At 36.4% G+C, this 21365-nt stretch overlaps 1 protein-coding gene and 1 long non-coding RNA gene across 3 annotated transcripts; one reads left to right on the forward strand and one right to left on the reverse strand.

Annotated features, from left to right (window-relative positions):
* Positions 1-533: 533 nt before the first annotated feature.
* Positions 534-10146, reverse strand: LOC113701905 (disease resistance protein RGA2-like). Of its 2 annotated transcripts, XM_072048169.1 has the most exons (8): positions 6845-10146; positions 6201-6275; positions 5902-6113; positions 4067-4179; positions 3246-3457; positions 1930-2325; positions 1627-1809; positions 534-1142 (listed from the first exon to the last, which is right to left on the reverse strand). In XM_072048169.1, exon 1 carries the CDS (start codon positions 9648-9650, stop codon positions 7362-7364), a length of 2289 nt encoding a protein of 762 aa, XP_071904270.1. In that variant the 5' UTR covers positions 9651-10146; the 3' UTR covers positions 534-1142; positions 1627-1809; positions 1930-2325; positions 3246-3457; positions 4067-4179; positions 5902-6113; positions 6201-6275; positions 6845-7361. The 2 variants fall into 2 exon arrangements, with proteins under 2 accessions (XP_071904270.1, XP_071904255.1); XM_072048154.1 differs by lacking the exon at positions 534-1142 and having other exon boundaries at positions 1548-1809.
* A 6429-nt stretch (positions 10147-16575) lies between these two features.
* On the forward strand, positions 16576-19245 carry LOC140006393 (uncharacterized). Its single transcript, XR_011813999.1, has 2 exons — positions 16576-17612; positions 18133-19245. It is a non-coding gene; the product is annotated as an uncharacterized lncRNA (long non-coding RNA).
* The last annotated feature ends 2120 nt before the right edge of the window (positions 19246-21365 follow it).

Consider the following 21365-nt stretch of genomic DNA (forward strand, 5'->3'; position numbering starts at 1 on the left):
TATATATATGTTTTTTCAATTCTATCTTTTTTTTCTCTAAAATAAATTTATTTGAAATCTTTTAATAAAAATTAGTACCCTCCAAACTCTATAATTTATAAAATGAATTTCAAAAATAACACATTACATAATTCATTTCAAAGACAAATATTAATTTAATAATTTTTTACACTTAAAATTCATAAATAAGCTACATTATTACACTAAATATAGATAAAATTTTACACTTGAAGTTTGGTGTATTACTAAATAACTTTATATTTAATTGATTCTTATATGAATTAATTATTTTATAGCAAATTAAATTAAATGAGCTTTTACTATAGCATTATTTATTACAATTTATATCATATATCTTATATAAAAAATTATGAAATATAATATTTAAATATATTTAGTGACCCACCGGTTCAACCACTCACCCACCGGTTGAACCAGTAACCCGTTGATCCACCCCCTTCGCCGGGTTCCTTCCCGGGTTGGGTTTAATAACTATGCTTGGGAGACTGTCCTCCATAAGCAGGAAATAAGACTTGATACTAAGCACATCTATTTATCCATTTAAAACAAAATTGCTAACCTGAGGGACAACCTGAAAATTTGTCAGCTTCTCATGGTCAATCTGTTTCGCCAATACAAGCTCTATTGCCAACCGAACTCCCCATGATGATCACCAGAAATTCACAGTGATGATGGTTTTTGAGAGATATTACATAAGTTGGGGAAGGAAATTTTGGCGAGCAGTTTGTAGAGGTCAGCTGACAAAGATAAGAGCAATTATAATACAACTTTCTGCGATTAAGTGTCAGCTAGTTGCCAGAAAAAAAAGGTAGAGCTAATTTCAAAGATTACAAGTCTGGAAAAGATGAGAAAATTCACAGTAACATAGCATGATAATTTGTAATCCCTGATATCATGACTGGAAAGGCTGGCTGATATAGTGCACAAGCTCCTGCAACGGTTTTATCAGGTTTTAGACACTAAGAAGAAAAAAAAGTGTGCCTGTAGCACGCCATCCTGAACATGTCCCTCCAATTGAAACAGGCTTTGATTCAACAAAGTTTTCAGAAGTACATGCTGTGTAATTCAATCTGTAAGAAAGAGCCATTGCAGATACCAGTTGATCATTGAAACTGAGATCACTACAAAATAGAAAACTCGAAATGAGGCAATATGTGGTGAAGAAGAAAGCTAAAAAGAAAGTTTAGGTAATTTCACCATACTTTTGTACTGTCAATCTCACAAAAGGCTAAAATCTGTGTCTTGTTTGTTTTGAAACTACATGGATAAGCAAGTACTAAGTCATGTTTCCAATTATTCCTATAAATATTATAGTAGTTTGGTTCCAACAACAAAGTAAGTCATTACAACTCAAACTTGAAAATAATGACGGGCAATTCATGGCACATGCAAAGCAATTATGTGGTGGAACTTAGAAAATAAAGGGCCATTGAGTCACAATAGAATCCACATTTAACTGCTACCGGAACACCAGCCAGTTTTAACTTCTAACGACGAGCAGTATGCCAGAGATATAGCAAATTGAGTTGCAGAACAAGTAAATCAGCACCTCATTATTGTGACTACAAATTGCTGAATCGTTTGGACAGTTTAAAGGCAACATACCCACAATGGGAATCTCAGCCCTTGACCATTTGAGGCACAGAGCAAAAGAGAATGCGTCCTAGATGTTACTATCTAACTGAAGCAGGATCTTATTCAGCAAGGAATCATAGGACTTTCAAAAAGTAAAGGCAGCATGTAAGAGCCATCGGCGAGGTTCCCCCTTGAGTTTTGGTCCTACTATCACTGCAAAGCACAAAAACTCAAACTCAAGATGGCATATACCATAGAATAAAGCTAATGGAAATTTTCAGATCATTGCAAATTTTTGTCATTGTAACCAGAGCACCGAAAGAAGAAACTTACTATAAAAGAAAAGCAACCCACAATCACAAAAGGCAGAGGAAGCTTAAGAGCCTTTATCTAGGTGGATTCACTAAGAGCAGCAAGTTGCAACAAGTAGACTTGACCAACTACCGAAATGCTTCAAAACATCCTGCTTAGACTTGACCATGTCGGAAGATACTCCACCAAGTTTTGTGCAACTTCATTGCATGAACGGTAAATCTTCCTTGGCTACCTCAACAATATCTTCACAATGACTTTTTCTTTTGTTTTACATGTAGCATATTAAAAATCAAAGCGATTAACAGTCAAGATTGAGCAGTGACGTGTATCTAAAATTACCAGAATTGTGAACCAAAATGCCGAAGTTTTAACCAAAAGCTGTGAAAACTCCTTGATTGACCATTGTCTTCATGGCTAGAAAATCATAACCGAGAAAAAGTGAGTCAGAAAACCATTATTTAGAGACTCAGAGCTATTACTAATCAAATGATTCAGAGAAGTATGCAAATGCATTTTCAAGAGGTATAAAAGTTACAGAGAAACAAATTCATCCCCTTAGAATCACAAGTTCAAAGAGAGCGAGCTGACTTTAGCAGTAATATCTTACAATTCGCAGAAGCAGATACGGAATATCAACAAAACTAGACTGCTAGTTGTTAATATATGTTGATGGGGTATTTGTAGGAATTGCAGGCAAAAAAATTATTCAGTTCCAGCCATATATACGGTGCTGAAGAAGCTTCACGATTCTAACCTATGTTCGTCTAAGCAAAGAGACCACAAAAATCATATTGGGAAGTATTGAAGAAAGGAGTGTGGCCAGAATTGCTGGTCTAAAGAAATATGGAAGAGGGTTCAAAAATTTACTGCATATGATATATAAACTAAGCTGCAAAGCGCAATTTCAACAGGTGCAAGGTGAGAGAAATCATTTTTTGTGTAAGATTTAAGAGACTACCAGCATAAGTAAAGATTTACTCAACATCATATAGATCAAGTGGTTTTGAGATGGATATTGACTCTGGGATTAGTGTAGTGGCTACCGTCCGGGTCTTGAGGAATAACTATGAATCTTAAAGTAACAGCATCATTCTAGATATACTAAGTTTAACTGCAAAAAGAGAACAGGCAAACTCACAAAAATCAGGTTGTATGTAATGGAGCTAAGATACAACTTCAAGAAGAGTGGTAAGCAGCTTGTGGAGGCCAACTAACAGACGATAAGTAGTCACAAGACAGACTGACAATTTTCTGCAACTGAATTGGAGCTAATTTGAGAGACAAGCAGTCTGAGGCAGAAAACCAATTGAGGTTCATAATCAGTGAATTACTACCTCATATCATGACCGACAGTTTGACGGCACAACATTCACAACGTTGATCTCAAACTTTGTCCATCTCAGTCACTTAGAAGCAAAAGAGAGTGCATTCTCTACAGTTGTCACCAGTTTGAAAATGGTGTGGTTGAAGAAGGAATAACAGGATATTGACAGGTATTGAAGTAATTAAGCCACCGAAGTCTCCGAGGAGATTTGAGCCTAATACACTGCAAAATAGAAAACTTAAACTCAGGACAACGTAAAAAACATCGTAAAGCTAACAGGAAATTTCAGATGATTGCACGACATTTCTGTTCAACAAATCTTACAGAAAGCTTAAAAAAAGGCTTTTGTCTTTGTTTTAAAACTTAAATTAATAAGCAAATATGAAATCCTTCTTCTCAGTTCACAGATACCAAGTAGTGTCATGAAAATTGTTCTAGTTTGTGTCCAAAACTCCAAAAAATGAAAAGAAAAGTGGCAGCCAGTAAACCTGACAGGCATAGACAGCTCAAGAATCTTCATGAAGGCGAATTCCTAGAGAGTAGTGACCAATTATTACTATTTGATGTTCAAAAGTTTAAATCATCACAGTTAGACTTAACTTTTCAATAAATGGTAATCTACCAAGTCTCTGGAGCTTCATTGCAGGAACAACACTATTTTCCTTGGCAATCTCAAAAAATGACTTCAATATGTCCCTTTTTGTTTTGTTGGTTTTAGTTAACAAATTGAGAATCAAACTGCTTAAACTTCAATAACATATTTAGAGAAGAAAGGTTGAGTCACAAATTAGGATAATTTTAAGTGAAAAAAAAAGTGGTATCATAGATTACCAGTCCCTTTGCCAATACCAATTTAAAATCAAGGGGCAGAGAGAATTTGTCGATTGACCGGTGTCCTCTTGCTGAGAGATCATAACCAGGGAACGTTGAGTCGAATCCCATCACTGAGAGACATTGTAGAGAAGATCAAATCTCAGATGATGATAAGATGACAATTCATTTTCAAGAGGTGAAAGTGCAGAGCAACCATTTTGTCCCAAAGAATCTCCACTTTAGGAATCAATGTACAAATCACAGTGGCAGACATATATGGTGAGCAAATAAAAACTGCTACTTTTTATTGAAAGATAGCAAAGGCATGAAACTCAGTGCAAATAGTGGTAAGCTATCATATTATGCATAGCTATCCACACCAAATAATATGTTCTTAAATATTGTAATCTATAATTGAGTTAGAAGTGATGTGGATAATGTGACAAAACCAAAATATCAAACTGCTCATCAAATATATCCTTTATATCTGGAAAAAGCCAAAATTATACCAAAAAGAATTGATTGGATTATGAACTGAGCCTCTCGGGGAGGAACTAGAAGTGCCAAATGTGAGGCGTGATGCGTACTCTGTGTGCTATGTGTGTGTGTGTGTGTGTGTGTTTGTGTGTGTGTTGAGTGTGTATTGTGAGTGTGTGCTGTGACATTTTACCGAGTGATGGTGTTTTCTTTGCTAATAGCAGTTAAACGTTTTCAGGCTACCTAAGACAAGCAAAGTTCAGCAAAGCAGACTTCTGCCTTCAACAAACTAAAGTGCAATCAACAATTTAGATCTCTAATTGCAACCTATGATCAAATTGAAGGTGCACAATTGAATCCTCTCAAATTCCTGCTATTGCATTGCTAGACAACATCCTTGGAGGTAGATCCTCATAAGCTTTCAAATTTTTGTAAATTAAATAATTTTAGTTATCATCTCACATACTTCATAAGAGTTTCATTGGAGTATGTTCTCCTATAGGAATAAAAGAATCTATAAATTAAAAAGTCTAAAATCTCTGTTGTGGTTGCTAGTTGACAATTTTTTGTGCTTGGACATACTTTCATTTGAGGCTTTACTCCATGAATATGTTGCATTATCTTTTCTTTTTTTACAAGCAAATCAATAAGTAAATAAATTTTTCACAGTAAATGGTGGTGTGTATTCCTGAGTTTGATGAAAGCCATAGATTTTAAATCTCAAGAAATCTTGTTCCTACATTATAATTAGGGCAAATTCCACTTTACCCCCCTGTGGTTTAGCATTTTTCACATAACCCCCATATGGTTTCAAAAGCTATACATAACCCCCTTATGGTTTGAATTAAAGTGTCAAAGTGACGGGAATAATCATTCATAACGGCGTCACCTAAAATATCAAAAATACCCTTATGCAAAGTTGAAATTTATGTATTAACCAAGGGGGGTTATGTGTATATTTTGAAAATCATAAGGGAGTTATATGGTAAAATATTAAACCATAAAGGGGTTATATAGTAAAATATAAAAATCATACGGGATTAATGTGTCATGTATTTATAAGGGTAATTTCGACATTTTTAGAAATTCCGTTACGAGTGACTATTTCCGTTACTTTGACACTTTAATCCAAACTATGAGGGGGTTATGTATAGCTTTTGAAATCATACGGGGGTTATGTTAAAAAAGGGTAAATCACAGGGGGGTCAAATGTAATTTACCCTTATAATTATGAACACGGGAAGTTCTATTACGTTTTCTTGAGCTGGGAATCTTACAAATTTGAGTTTCTTTTGTTGCTTTTACCCTAAAGATAATGAGCAGGTAATAAGACTTGATACTATGTACGTATATTTTCCCGGCTTAGACATGCTAACCTGCGGATAATTCTTGAAAGTTAGCAAAACCTCTAATGGTCAATCTGTTTCTCTAGTAATGATCATCAAACTGTAAATAAGGATCATCAGAAACTCCTGGTGATGATGGCTCCCCAAAAACATCCGATAATTTGGGGCAAGATTTTTTTCCAAGCAGCTCGCACAGGCCAGCTGATAGTCTTAAGCAATCAAAAACACTGACCGAAAACTTTCTGCAATTAAGTAACAACTATTTTCAAAAACAAGAAGCCAGAAAAAAAAAGAGAAAATTTGTAGTAACATAGCAGCTAAATTCTTACTGCTAGATCTCGTGACTGAAACAGCAGATTGATAGTGTGCAAACTCCGACGATAAGGATATCAGGTGTTGGCTATCTGAGGCAGCAATACGGAAGAAAAGAGTGTCATCATAACATTTCCGTCCAAGATACTGGCTATGCAATTCAATGAGTAATTAATAGCCAATGGAGATTTGAGCCTAAGATCATTGCAAAATAGAAAATTTGAACTCAGATATTATGCAGGGAACAAGAAATCTAACAAGACAATTCAGATAATTTCGTGAAGCTATTGTTCTGTCAATCCTACAAAAACAAACCGTGGAACAGAATATGAACTGAGTTATAGCAATACATCAAAGCACGGAATAGAATAGGTGCTTGGTTTCATGCTAATTGATGGTTACATAGTATTATGTTGTTAGGAGTAATTGAAAAGCACCAATATTTTGGACCTGGTAAGAAATGCTAATGCTGCACCTCTGAAAGCTAATAAATAGGAAGAGAAAAAGGGAGAAGACAAAATTGTGAAGAATAACCATAGGGACGTTTTAGTTTTTCACGAGATGGTTAATCAGAAAGGGGGGTGACGAGAAGGCAAATCATAAAATGGCAAAGAAATTGATTATAAGGCAAATTAAGAAAGTAGGTAAGAGGCAATCTTACATGATAGAATTTGATTTGAAGATGAACTGTTAACCAGATTTGAAGATGAACTGTTAACCACTGATGTCTAGGTATTGAATATGAGAAACCTTGGACCACAGGGAGTCAGGGCCACTACTCTGAGGAGTGCATCTTTCTTTTAAGAGAGGAGAACAAAAAACCCACAAATGCTTTAATTTGGTGAGGCGTCTCATGGCATCGTCAGAGGGTAAATGTCGAAGCTTTTTGAAATCAGAAAAATGCAGGTACTCAAGAGCTGTAAAGTTTCCGAGCCAATCTGGTAGAGCTTCTATACCTCCAAAGTCATGTAGCGATAGTGATCTGAGGATGGTCAAGTATTGGAGCAGAAATGGCAGCGAATCCATGTGTGGCAACCCATATAATTTTACTTCACGAAGTGTTGATGATGAATAGGAGGAGGATATCAAACCAGACCAATCAAATTCATTGTAAATTGAAGAATTTTCATGATCATTATCATCTGAGAAGGGACCAATTACAAGGCAGTTTAAGCTGGTTAGGAAACCAATCCTTTAGGCGTCATACTTGTTTTCAGTTCGGGACACCGGTATAATTCCAGCTCCAAAAGAGAAGGCGTTTGTTGCAAATCAATTGGAAAGGAGATAAGATTCTTGGAACAACTCACACTAAGCCTTTGGAGAGAGGTGCAAGAGTGTAGTATGTCACCGAACAGATCTGTCAACCCACTGCAATCATAAATCACCAGCTCCTTAAGAGACGTAAAGTTTTGCAAGGGAAGGAGTTCTCTGCATCTAGCGCAGTAATTAAATTCCAAACTCACTAACTTGGGGAGTGTTGTTGGCAAAACCATTATCCATTGAGGAAATTGATCGCCCATAAAGCCTGAAATTGCCAACTCCTCCAAATTTGGGTGAGGTCTAAGGCCGTCTAACACATCTTCTTCGCCGTAGTTGTCGCCTTCTCGATCCCGGCCCCACTCAAGTCGTAAGCTGAATAGATTTGTCTTTTCAGATAGATTTGCTTCCTCACCTCCTTCTTTACCCTTTACTAGTTGAAGATTGCGTATCACCAATCTGCCTTTGAGGTTTTTCAAGCATCCAAGCTCTCCAATTTGTCGACCCTTCTCTTGACCCACGTTAAAGAACTCTAGCATCTGAAGGCAAGTCAATCGTCCCATATTCAGTGGCATTTGAAATTTTTCATCAGGATTGTAATAGTGGAGATGTCTCAAGTTAATCAAATTGCACATCCTCTTTGGAAATTCTTTTAGATCACTGCATTCACTTAGCCTCAGTGTCTGCAAATTATAAAGTTTACAAACAGATTTTGGCAAACTTTTACCACAGAAACCAAAAAGTTCAATATATCGCAAATGTATCAGTTTGTCAATTGTGATCAGTAGCTCCTTATTTTGGGCACAATACAAATTCAAAACATACAAGTTCTTCAATTTCTTTAACATACCACCACCAAATAAGTTAACATACCATTTCTGTAACACGTGATCACCGAACAAGCTATTCCTTATAAACAATGTATGAAGCGAAGTTGATAGACTTTCAAGAAGTTTCACTGTGTGTTCTCCAAATGAATCTATTGCAAGGTAACGAACTTGATTACTGTTGTCTACTAATCGAGTCTCTGAGTTAATGACTTTAGTAGACTTTGACACTGATTCTGCAAGGTCGTGCACTAGATCATGCATCTTATAATATGTTCCCCGAGCATTTGTTTCTTCAAACAATGAACTCTGCAATAAAATTCTCAAATAATTCATTCCAATTTCCTCCATCATCATTTGGCTGTTGACATCTGCTTGGAGGAAGCCTTCTGCCATCCAAAGTTCGATAAGCATATTCCTTTCTACCCCAGTATCCTTGGGAAATATAGAACAATATGCAAAACATTTCTTAATGGATGGAGATGGTAAACAATCAAAACTCAAGTTAAGTATCTCCATGACACCATCTTCATCTCCACTCAAAATTGAAAGCTTATTCTTCAAAATCAATTGCCACTCCTCCTTTCCCTTCATGCGCAATAAACCTCCCATTACACTTGCAGCTAGTGGTAGACCACAACATTTTTTTATAATTTCCTTTTTCATGACATGCAATTGTTCGGGAATTTCTCCATCTGCAATGGCTTTCTCTGTTAGGATAGACCAACAATCGTCATCAGATAGCTTTCCTAGCACATAAGAATCATGTGTGGCCACAATGGATGCAGTTTGTTGTTTACGAGTAGTCACAATACACCAATTTCCATTAGTTGCATTCAACCCCAGTAACGAATGTAAAAAATCATCCCACAAGATATGGCTTTCGGTCCAGACATCATCAAGAACAAGAAGATATTTTTTTCCCATAAGTTTTTTTTGAATTTTCTTGACGATGACATCCCTACTGGTCATTTCAACATTTCTTCTCTTGAGTGATTCTAAAATCATTTTGAAAAGCCTGGTCACTTCAAAATCGTCAGACACACAAACCCAAATTTTTTTCTCAAAATGGCTATCAACTTGACGATTGTTGTAAACAGATTGAGCTAAAGTTGTCTTTCCCAATCCGCCCATCCCAAGGATGGGAATTACAGAAACTGCTTTTTCTGACAAGCTTAGCAAGGTCTCGACTAGACTTGTTTCATCCTTAGCTCTTCCTACAACATTATGGCCAACAACAGAGTCCGTCTCTCTATTTAGTGTGACTTTAGCAGTAGTAGAAGGGGGGAAAGTTTTCCCCTGATTTCTGACCAGCCGAAAATCACTGGCCTCTTTATTGATCTTATTCAACTTCTTGTTGATGTCCCTGATCTTAGAGGCCATTCTCCATTGGAAAACAATATTAATGTCAGAGGACAGCGTACCTTGCCCACGAGTTGGCAACGAAGAACTTCATAATTGAGCTCGTCCAACAAATTCTCAGCATCAAACGCCACGCCTTCCAGCCTCCGAAGCCACAGTTGCACGGCCTGGTCACACGTTTGCTTTTTTTCAGCATCAGCCAAGACAGCTTGGATCATGGCAACAGATTCTCTCAGGGTCTCCAAATCCTCCTCCAATTGGAATAACTTGCCAATTCTTTCATTGGCAAGGGAAAGTGTCATCTCCAATGCTACCTCTATTGTGGAAGAAATAAGTGCATTAGCCATTCTTTTTGTTCCTTGGGTACAGTCTTCAGATCAGAATACTCTTTTTGCGGTGGAAGGTTTTAGTTGCAGCAAGGAACTGCTCTTAAACTGCAGTGACAAGAGTTATGAGGATTTTTTGGTGCAGTGCTCCTTTGACAAACAGGGTCGAATGCCTTTGCAACGGAAGTTGCTTGGCATTGTCAGTTGAAGATATTGTCGTTGCTGGGATTCTGCATCTGTTTTTGATCCACATTCCACATGCTTGGGCCCCCTGGCCGATTAAAATTGCACCCAAGAACGACAAGAAAGTGAGCTGAACAATGAAGGGTTCAAAATAATTTTTTTATAAATAAATAAAAAAGAAAATGACAATCATAATTGAGACACTGACAAATCTCACTAGTTGATCCTTGGGACATAAACATAGCATTAAATTTCATCTAAATTGCTGATCTTTGGGGTTCATATTTGTTAGGGCGAAACACCTCGAGAGAGTCCACCAAAGAGTCCAATATGTAAGTTAGGAATCCAATTCTGACCCAAAAGCTTAAGTTATTAGGTTTTGGACCTTTACTTGCATATTAACTACTCTTTCTGGGACACAACCCTTTACTCATGAATCTAACAAATCTCCCCCATCATGAGTAACTCCCACATTAAACCCAAATTTACAAGCTCTTCTTCGAGCTCACTTTAATACTCAATGCAAGCCCACCTTATCACTTAAGGTCATCTCTTCTTCCAATCATGGACCCACTCTTCTTCAACATCCAAACTGCATTCTGGACCCCTGCCAACCCTTGACTCCTTGGTCTAATTCCAACCGGACCCCCTGCCAAACCCATGGCACACCTGGTCCAATAGGAGCCAAACTCCTTAGCACTTTTTTGTCCATCACCAAGAAGAGAATTTTCACCGGTACAACTCTGAGAAGAATCCACTTGTCCATGAGTAGCCCAGTTTTGGCAACGTGAAGCTCTGATACCACTTGTTAGGGCGAAACATCTCGAGAGAGTCCACCAAAGAGTCCAATATGTAAGTCAGGAATCCAATTCTGACCCAAAAGCTTAAGCTATTAGGTCTTGGACCCTTATTTGCATATTAACTACTCTTTCTCTATCTCTCGGACTGATGTTGGACACAACCCTTTACTCATGAATCTAACAATATTTAACATATATGCAAGTACACCTTATTTTGTTGGCTTTCTGCAAGGGTTTATGCTAACATTGTAGCTACCATTTCCATGGTAGCTATTATCCCCTTTAGCTAATTCAGAATAGAAACTTTATATTATAGTGGTGTGGAAGTGCTGCAGCTGTACATGTTTGAGAAACTTGAATGCCATTAATTGCTGTAGAAGTTTGGCTGGCAATTTCACTGGGCCTTATTAATCAATGCTTAGCTGATATTTTCATTTGTTTCTGATTGAAGGATGCTAGCCGGGGCCTTCGGTTGTGGAAAATATCTCAAATGACTATATAATAACGATCAAAAAAAATGTAAAGGAGAAGGGAAATGACAATCACAGTCGTGGGGGAAAAAAAGAACTGAAAAAATAATGGCTGCAGGTTTAGTTATGAAAAGTATGAAATCGAAGAGTATAATATGCAAAATAGTCAAAATAGTCCCTTGTATTTCCAAAAGTTTTCTAGCACTTTGAACTTACAAAGAAGGAATCAAGAACTCACATTTTGATGCAAAATGTCCTCTTTATGTCCCATATGCAAAATTTAAGAGGTGAACAATTGAGAAGTTTCTTTGTTAACTTATTATTATTTTTATTTTTATAGAGTATAATATGCAATCAACTGGAGTTGACGGTGAAATACACCTTTATCTTACGCTATATTCGTACACTTTTGCTGAATTAGATATTTTGAAAGGACGAAATGAGCATGTTGTTGTTGATTTTGAATTTTATCCTTGAATTATTTACCCGTGATAATGAGCACAAGTTTTGCTTAAATGGAATGCTGACCATTCACATATGATGATTTATCTATTCAGGCCCAATTCCCAGTTTCGGTAGTGTTCGAGTTCTGGACGAATTGACGTCCGCAAAGTTTAGGAGTCGGATTCAATTCCAAATCGGTTCTTAAAATTTCAGTTTGGGAAAAAAAGGGGTCAATTGTAACTTGCACCCCTCAACAATTTAGCGATCAGCCTTTGCATCCCAAACTTTCAATTTCAGTAATCAAACTTCTAATTCTGGGCAATCCACTATATTTAACAAGTTAAAAAAAGACCATTTTGCATACTTGCTCTTCTTCTGTTCCAAATCAGCCTTTCTTTTTTTTAACCCACATAATAAATCCATAAACTTTGCATAAATAATAAGCTGACCAAAAAAAATGCTGTCTTGAAAAAATAGGGCAATCCGAGTCAAGATCACCATCATCGTGCACTCATGGATCTTTTTCCCAATGGCAGTAGCAAAACCAACTCCCTGCCCTCTACCTGTACGCCCAATCCCAGAGAAGACACAATAATTCAGCCATCGGTCCCTTATTCCCCCTTTTTTCGTGCTTTCAGCTTCCTGTTCCAGAGAAGAGTTTCATAGCCTCGATGTTAAGAATTAGAAAGAGTATGACGTCAACTTGTTTTAGACCAAAAAAAATGGAGGTTGGATGGAGGAGTTTAAATCAAGATATGTTGTTGGACGGTTGAAATTGAAAAAGAAATGGTTTTGCCGAAAAAAAATAGTTTTGTTTTTGCAATAGGGAGAGACAATCATGATGAGTCTTAGAGGTTCGAAATTAAGGGATTTTTTCTTATTTGTTTTCTTGTCTCCTAAAGATCTTATTCCCTTTTTTTTCTTTGTATTTTATTACCTTTCTATTAATGAGTTTTAAAAAGTTAAAGTGACCGTGGTGGCTAAGATGTTTATGATGTTAGTGGTGGCAGAGTGATCAAGAGGTTGCTATTGATAGTATGACATTTGACTAATGAGGACTGTGAGATTTGGAAATGGCTTTTGTTTTGAAGAATATTTGTAGGGTAAGGGAGGGTATTTTTGGAGGTATGGCAAAAATTTGAAAGTAAACAAGTATAATCTCTCTCTCTCTCTCTCTCTCTCTCTCTCTCTTTATTAGATTAGCTTGATTTATAAATTTTTCAAAAAATTAGAAGTTGAAGGTAGTGGTCTACTGGAATTTAAAGTTTGGGATGCAAAGTCCAATTGCCAAATGGTTGAGGGGTACAAATTATAATTAACGCAAAAAATGTTGGCAATCAATTTTGATCAAATTTGTCCCTAATATTTTGATCTAAACAACTATAAATGCTAAAATAAATTAATTGACCAAATTGGTGCATGATATGTTATAAAATCAAAGAAAATATGTTAATATAATATAAAATACCAAAAAATCAAAAACAATACGTTAATATAATCCAAATTGGGTCCTCCAAGAATTGTAGTATACTATGCAGTGGAAATATGTGGCATAAAATTAAAGTAAAATCACAAAAAATTTTAAAATTCTATAAAATATAAAAATAACTTCAAGGCATTTATTTTTGACCAAATGAAGACAATTGGTGCTGAATTATAAATTAGTATATTCAAACTATAATGCTTGATGCATTTTGCTATTAAAAAAAGTACACAAAAAGTAAATAAATAGAGCCCATGCGTATACATGCTTTATTCCATTATTAAATTGGATTTCTATGTTACCTTACAATTAATTTTTAGGTGTTTAAAAATGAAATAAAATTACATAAAACCAATGAAAAATCACAAAATATATTCAAAATACATTAGAGTCTCTCTTTCAATAAAAGGAAAAAAATTTATCTTTATTTGATCAAAATTGATCATCTTACACTTATTTACATTTTTTAGAAGTATTAAAAAATTTGGTGACTTTTCTATTAACTTTATCTTATATTTATAGAATTTTATGTACTTTGAATCATATTTATAATTTTTCTTAGATTTCATAAAACATTTGGGGCTAAATTCTTCATAAAGCATTTTCTTAGATTTTATAAAACATTTGTAAGAATTTAAATTCTTGATAGGAAATTGAAGAAGTTTCCAATTTTGCGCTTCATGTAGAATGATTGCCTGCACTTTGATATTTGTGTCGATCGTCTGCTTCTCTCAGACCCAACTCAAGTGCATCATGCTTTTACCGGGTTTGGATCCAAATTTTAAAAGCTAAACTCTGCTCAGATCCATATCGTGTAAATGAATTATTAATTTGGGTAAGATCTAGTTTTGCACAATCCAGCTCAAATCCAGATCTAAACCCAAATCCGAAATAGACTAACACATACTTAACTAGTAATTAATGGATCAACCGTAAATGGGTCAGTCATATAATGTTTTAAACATTTTTTTCTTTCTAAAGTAGCTTGAAACTAGACTTTTTTTCTGTAACATTTTTCCTAAATTACATTTAGTGATTAACCCAGATTTGGATTACATAATAATCTATAGTTTGACTAAAAATTGAGAAGTGGAGAAGCTTCAAATACACGCAAATTAGACACGGGATGTAGATGAAATTTTTGAAGAAAATAGACTTAGTTGATGTGGTTTTATGATTTTAGTTCTTAATTGTTGTACACAACATTCTACAATGTTGATTTTGTTATTTCTAAATGATGCTTGGATTGTATTTGTGCATGTTCTTAACTAACTTTGCAAATCTAATCTTAGCTTTTGATTTTCAAAAAGGTATTTTATTTTGTTTTCGACTGCTTTTGATAACCCGGTTTCAGATTTTTTAGGTCCAAAAAAGGCTAAATGACAGGTGTCGTGCCTGTGCAATAATAAATACCTGCTTAAGAAAAATAAATTTTCTGTATATAGTAGTAAGCAGGGTCGAATCCACAGGGACTGGGAAAAATTCGATTCTTTTTAAATTCGAGACACGGGGGATTTTTATTAGATAAAACTAAAAATAAATAATTAAACAATTTAACTAAAAATAATTAAACAATTTAACCAAAAATAAATAAATAATTAATACGAATGTAAATGGCAATTAAATAAATAATAAATAAATTCTAGCCAAGGATACAACTACGCAGACACAGTCCATTCATCCGATCATTGATGCACAGGGGTTCACTTAATTTAATTAATAGGCTAGTTATAGTCGCCGATAAGCTCTAACGACCAGCTTTTCCTTAATTTATTGATAACCAAGGTACGACCGTTGATTACCCCTAATCAGGAAATACTCCTAGGTACGACCGCAGGAATTAATTTCCTAATTGCATTAAAAACTAGAAAAGCCTAACCCAAATTAATAACACGCTACGAGGGTTATTTAAATCAGATTGCATGTCCCCCTAGTATGTGAAAATACTAGTTGTCACTAATATTAACCAACTAAACAATTACGGATTTAATTCATTAATTTGACAAGAGATTAATAAGTCAAATTGCACATCGGGCCCTTGATATCCAATTAACAAAATAATCCCATGGAAATTAAAATAGAGAACATGCAAATATTAACAAATTAAGGAACACGTAAAATTAATTAGATCTCACAGATATATGGGACTGCGTCGTCGCGTTGATCCTTGACTAGATGAGAAAATTAGCCACGCCTCATAAGAAAATCTTCACACAATTCAATTGAATTTAAAGACATCATCTTTCTTCGATAATTGAGAGAGTGAATAACAAAACTCTCGGAAGAGAATAAGAAAATTGCACACTAGAATTCAACAAACCAAAACAACTCCCTCAATTTCTTCCTTACAAGAGTTGGAAGAAATCCGAAATGAAGCATACGAGAATGCAGTGATCTATAAAGAGAAGAATCGGATCTTTCATGACCAACAGATCTCTAGGAAGATATTCGTCTGCGGGCAAAAAGTTTTACTATACCACTCCAAATTGAAACTATTTCCAGGTAAATTACGTTCTTGTTGGATTGGCCCTTTTGTTGTGATTAATGTCTTTCATTATGGTGCAGTAGAGATCCAAAGTTTGAAAACGGAGAAGAAATTTGTGGTGAATGGTCACCGTCTCAAGCCGTATTATGAAGGATTTCCAGTTGAACGGGTAGAGATGATGCAACTGGAAGACCCGATTTGCTTCGTTTAAGCAAATACTGGACTCTGTTTAGCCAAAGACGTTAAAGAAAGGCGTTTTTGGGAGGCAACCCAATTTTTGATTTTGTTGATTTTTGTTGTGCAATTCGTTAAATATGTCGTTTCTCATTTGGGTATTGCTTAAACTTGATATTTTCTCTACTATGATCAGGACAGGTGATCATGGCGTGCCCGCGCGGAGAGGGCACACATTAATCTCACAAGTTCCAACTTCAAGGTCAGAGGATGTTTCTAAAACATGGCATGCCCACGCCATGTTAGTAAAATCTCAACATTCGGAAGTGGAATCTTGGCGTGCCCACGAGGAGAGGGCACGTATTAATGTTCAAAAACTGATTCTCAAGGACAGAGAATGTTTTCTAATCTTGGCATGCCCACGCCATGTTTGACGAACCAAAAAAAAAAAAAAATCAAATTGAAATTAAAAAAAAAAAAAAACAAAATCAAAATGCTGTTATTTTCCTTCTTAACATTAGTTTTAGTTTTTCAGCAATTCAATTCTGAGTTTAAAAAAAAAAAAAAAACCCTGTAAGATCAAAAACTATTTTTTTTCCTTTCTTTTTCTCTTTTCTTTCTTTTCTTTTTCTTTCTTTCTTTCTTTTTCTTTTCTTTCTTTCCTTTCTTTTTTTCTTTCTTCTTCTTCCCCGATTCCTTCTTCTGCCTCGCGCACTCCGCCTCGCTCTCTCTTCCTCGCGCGACCTCCACCTACGCGAGTCACAAGCTCCTCCCCCGACTGCCATCGCCACCACCCCAGCTAGTCCACCTCCCTCCAAGCTCCATCTTCCTCAGCTTCACCAGCACAGCCGCCACCACCTCGCGTCCACCACAAGCTCACAGCCAAAACTTCCATAGCCGCTACCTCGTGCAGCTTTCTCTTCCTACCACCCAACTCCACCTGCACTCTCTCTTCTCTTTCAGCTCACAACCTTGAGCAACCCAGCTCACGGACAGCCATGAACAGCGCTGCTCTCCACAGCATCTCAGCTCTCTCTCTCTCTTAGCTCAGCTCAGTTCAGCTCACGCTGCTCGTTGCTCGCGCGTGTCACACCACCAGCTCGCATACACACGACGCACAGCTTCCCTGCTAAGCCGCTGCCTGCTGCTTCTTCCATCACCACCACCCCAGAGCTGGGCGCAGCTCCTCCTCCCTGTCCATAGCTGCAGCCGACTGCTGCCTGAAACCCACGGCAGTCCAGCTCTCTACCCACAACCAGCTCCACAGCCACGTGGAGATCTTCCTTCATTCTCCACCAACAACACCAAGCAGCCGCGCCACTACCTCCTGCCCAGCTCACTATCGCAGGCTTCACCACTGAAGCTCCACCAGCCGCAAACCGCCATAGTCCTCTTCTCAGCTCCTCCCCCTGCTGCGATCTGCAACTCCAGCTGCCGCCATCTCCCTCGCGCAAGCTCCACCAGCCACCAAGCAGCCACCGCCGCAGAACCTCTGCTCTTGCATTTTTCTCATACCCCTTTGACTATAAGATAACAAGAAATATGGTGCGATGGAGACTTTAGTTTAGTCCGTGCAAAGTGGAAACCTCAAGGTATCGGCTCTAATCAGAACATCAAGGTATCTCTGTAGCCTCAATTAAGTAGATTGTTTGGGTCAAATGAATGTTGTGAGCTGTGTTTTTATTACTACTTGGAACAGTCAAGTGTTTGTGTGAGCTGCCTCTGTGATATTAATTTCAATTGTAAATTGCTGTAATTTGTGTCCAATTGTGGGTAATTTGCTGAGATTGTTTGTTAAATTAGGAGGTGCTTGTAATGCTTAAATTTGCTTATTGAAGTAGTTGCCTTGTGTGAGAGTCTTTTGTCTTTTTCATTTCAATTATTTCGTTGATTGGGGTGATTTTGAGGTGCATTGTTTTTGCATTTGGCTAAGTTTGGAACCACAAGTGCTTATTGATTGCATTTACTGTAAGTGTTGGGGTATTTGTATAACTTGCGGGTGATTGAATTGTGCATTTTGTTGTTTAAATTAACTAAGCTAGAGGCCCCAATATTTATTACAATTGTTATTACAATTTGTTGGAAATGGTTGTCTATTGTTGATTGGAGTGATATTTGGAGAAAATGGTGAGACACAGATCAACCCCAGGGGCTGATGACTGGCAACAACTTCAGAGAATTTGGCAGCATTTATGCACCATGTGGGTGTTGAACCTCAATTACCGCCTAATCGACCGATGTCTTGACGATTTCAGGGGAGTTTCGTTGCCCTTCTTCTTATTCTTACTAATTAATTATTACATTGAGGGCAATGTGTACTTTAAGTGTGGGAGAGATTTGGATTTGATTGGAGTTTCTTTAAATTGTTGCTTTTCTTATTGTTGTCTTGATGAATAAATGTGGCATCTCACTCGTCTATTGCTGGTTATGATTTATTCTATGAATTTAGTTTAAGTGACAAGTAAAAGCATGTTATCTTGGTGAATATCATGAGTTTAATGACTTGGTGCAAATTGTGGTTAAATTGTTTAGGCAATATAAATATTTTACTAGCAATTGTTGTGTGGATTAGGCAATTGTTGATCTTAGTTCTCCATATTAGGAGATGACGTGGGCCATGATCTTTAATTATCTGGTTTTCTGGTGCTTTAATTGTGATTAATAAATGACCCTACTCCGCTAGTGTCGTCACCCAGTAACCGGGAGTCTTCACCACAAGTGTCGACTTTCGCGTCAAAAAGTGACTATATATATGAGTAGTTAGTCCTGAAGCTGTGAAGAGTTGAGTAACTGGACTCTTTCATCTAAAAATGTCAGAGTTCACGTCAAAAGACTTGAATAGCTTGGGATTGAGCATTTATTGAAAAAAAAAATTATTATAAAAATAATAATAATAATAATAAAAAAAAAAGAGAAAAGAAAATAATAAGTAAGCTTATGATCATGTTGGCCTGCCGATCCTTGTTCTTCAATGTTGAGATTTTGATTTTCAGTTGACCCAATTGCTAACTTTTGCTAGTTTAATATTTTGATTTCTTAGACGACTTAGTCATGAATTGGACGAGTCTATGATTTCAGGAGCTAACCGGGAGAAATATGTCTTGACACTTAGCCACTAAAACTTGATTTTGGGATAAGCGTAGCTTGGCAGTAAATGAAATGAGAGTTAGCCATTGTTGAGTTTAGTGTTCCCATGCTTGAGGACAAGCATGATTTAAGTGTGGGGGGAATTGATAGGGTGTTAATTGTTAGTAATTTTATTGTTAATTCTCCTCTTTATCCTTGCCAAATATTGCTTTAATTGTCAATATATATTTATATTTGGTATTTGGATATACTTTCAGAAAGTGGAGCAGAAACCTTCTTGAGAAGATTATTGTGAAACTCTATGCAATTGGCCCATATGCATGGTGTAAACCAACGTCCATTTCTTTCTATGATGAAAAGGAATTGAATTGCATTTGGCTGGCCAACATCTCAATTAGGTGGGGGCCGCGAAGACTTGACCATTGTGTAAAGACACATTTTTGGTTTGCTCTCTTATTTGTGAACGTGTGCACTTGGTCAAAGGAAACCGACAAACCATAGTTGGCTTTGCTTTTGTTTTCGGTGGAGTTGATTAGGTAGGGAAGGAATGTTTTCTTTTGTGAGCGTGGAGTGAAGTTTCGAATTGGCTTGTTTTTATTCGTGGGAGAGCCGCACATTTGCAGAGTCAGTTTTTCTTCTTCTCTTCCGTCTGGAAAGAGAAGTTTTTAGTTTTGGAGTTTTCTCTCAAAATAAGCTCCGTAGGAGGATAGACTAGTTTTTTAGTTTTCTCTCCAAGGGATGTTCCAGAGGAGAGAAAACTAAAAAACTAGTCTATCCTCCTACGGAGCTTATTTTGAGAGAAAACTCCAAAACTAAAAACTTCTCTTCCCAGACGGAAGAGAAGAAGAAAAACTGACTCTGCAAATGTGCGGCTCTCCCACGAATAAAAACAAGCCAATTCGAAACTTCACTCCACGCTCACAAAAGAAAACATTCCTTCCCTACCTAATCAACTCCACCGAAAACAAAAGCAAAGCCAACTATGGTTTGTCGGTTTCCTTTGACCAAGTGCACACGTTCACAAATAAGAGAGCAAACCAAAAATGTGTCTTTACACAATGGTCAAGTCTTCGCGGCCCCCACCTAATTGAGATGTTGGCCAGCCAAATGCAATTCAATTCCTTTTCATCATAGAAAGAAATGGACGTTGGTTTACACCATGCATATGGGCCAATTGCATAGAGTTTCACAATAATCTTCTCAAGAAGGTTTCTGCTCCACTTTCTGAAAGTATATCCAAATACCAAATATAAATATATATTGACAATTAAAGCAATATTTGGCAAGGATAAAGAGGAGAATTAACAATAAAATTACTAACAATTAACACCCTATCACTAAAAATTAGAAGGAAATCTTGAGCAGTTTTTAGATTTTGATTGTAGCGTATTTTTTCATGCAGACAGAAATACTCTTCTAATTTTAAACATAATTACTACCTAAAGGCAAGATAAATTTTGTTGCTTCACATCTCGCTCCATTCTCCTCCTATTCTTCTCTTACCTCCAGATGTGTATGTGTTCCTCTTTCCTCTTTGTTTTTCTTCTCCAACAGTTGATCTCTATAATTAAAGTAATTAATTACATTAAAATTATCTGATTAGCACAAAACACTATTTTGGTCATCTGTTTTTTCAAAATAGCTTTCTTAATAGTAAGCAAAAACAAATAAATCATTCTCAAAAATCTGATTTTTGATAATCAATTTTATTAAATCAACTTTTACAAAATCCAGCCTTTCTTCTCTGTGTAGGGCCAATCTGGAAGAGAAGAGAATCAAATAGTTCTTGGTTGTGAATTTTGAACTGGTTGTTTGTTGGTCAGGAATTCTTGTTTAGGCAGCTAATAGCACTCATACATTTTTTTGGGGGCAAATATGGAGCTTTATTGATCAAGAAATAAGCGAGTATACAAGAATCAAACAATTCCTTCTTACATAAATCCTATCACTATTATACTGGATGCAATCATACACTTTGTTTTGATCTACAATTTAAATTCTTCTATCTTTTAGTAGCAACATATTGTTGCGCAGAGTTAAGGTGTGAAATAAAATATGCAAGAAAGAAGCATTTCCAATTAGAGGTACCAATTACAATCTAATTATGTTGACCTTCCCAAACCTGTTCACCAATAACTCATCCAAACTCGATCATTAATTTTCAATGGGTCTAAATGGGTACCCAATTAAACCCATTTAATTAGTGGGTTGTGAATTGGCTCTACTCATCCATTTATACACATTTAAAAATAATTATATACTTAAACTCAACTTTTAGTGAGTG

Source organism: Coffea arabica, chromosome 1c, assembly GCF_036785885.1.
Source record: "Coffea arabica cultivar ET-39 chromosome 1c, Coffea Arabica ET-39 HiFi, whole genome shotgun sequence".
Classification (NCBI taxonomy): Eukaryota; Viridiplantae; Streptophyta; class Magnoliopsida; order Gentianales; family Rubiaceae; genus Coffea; species Coffea arabica.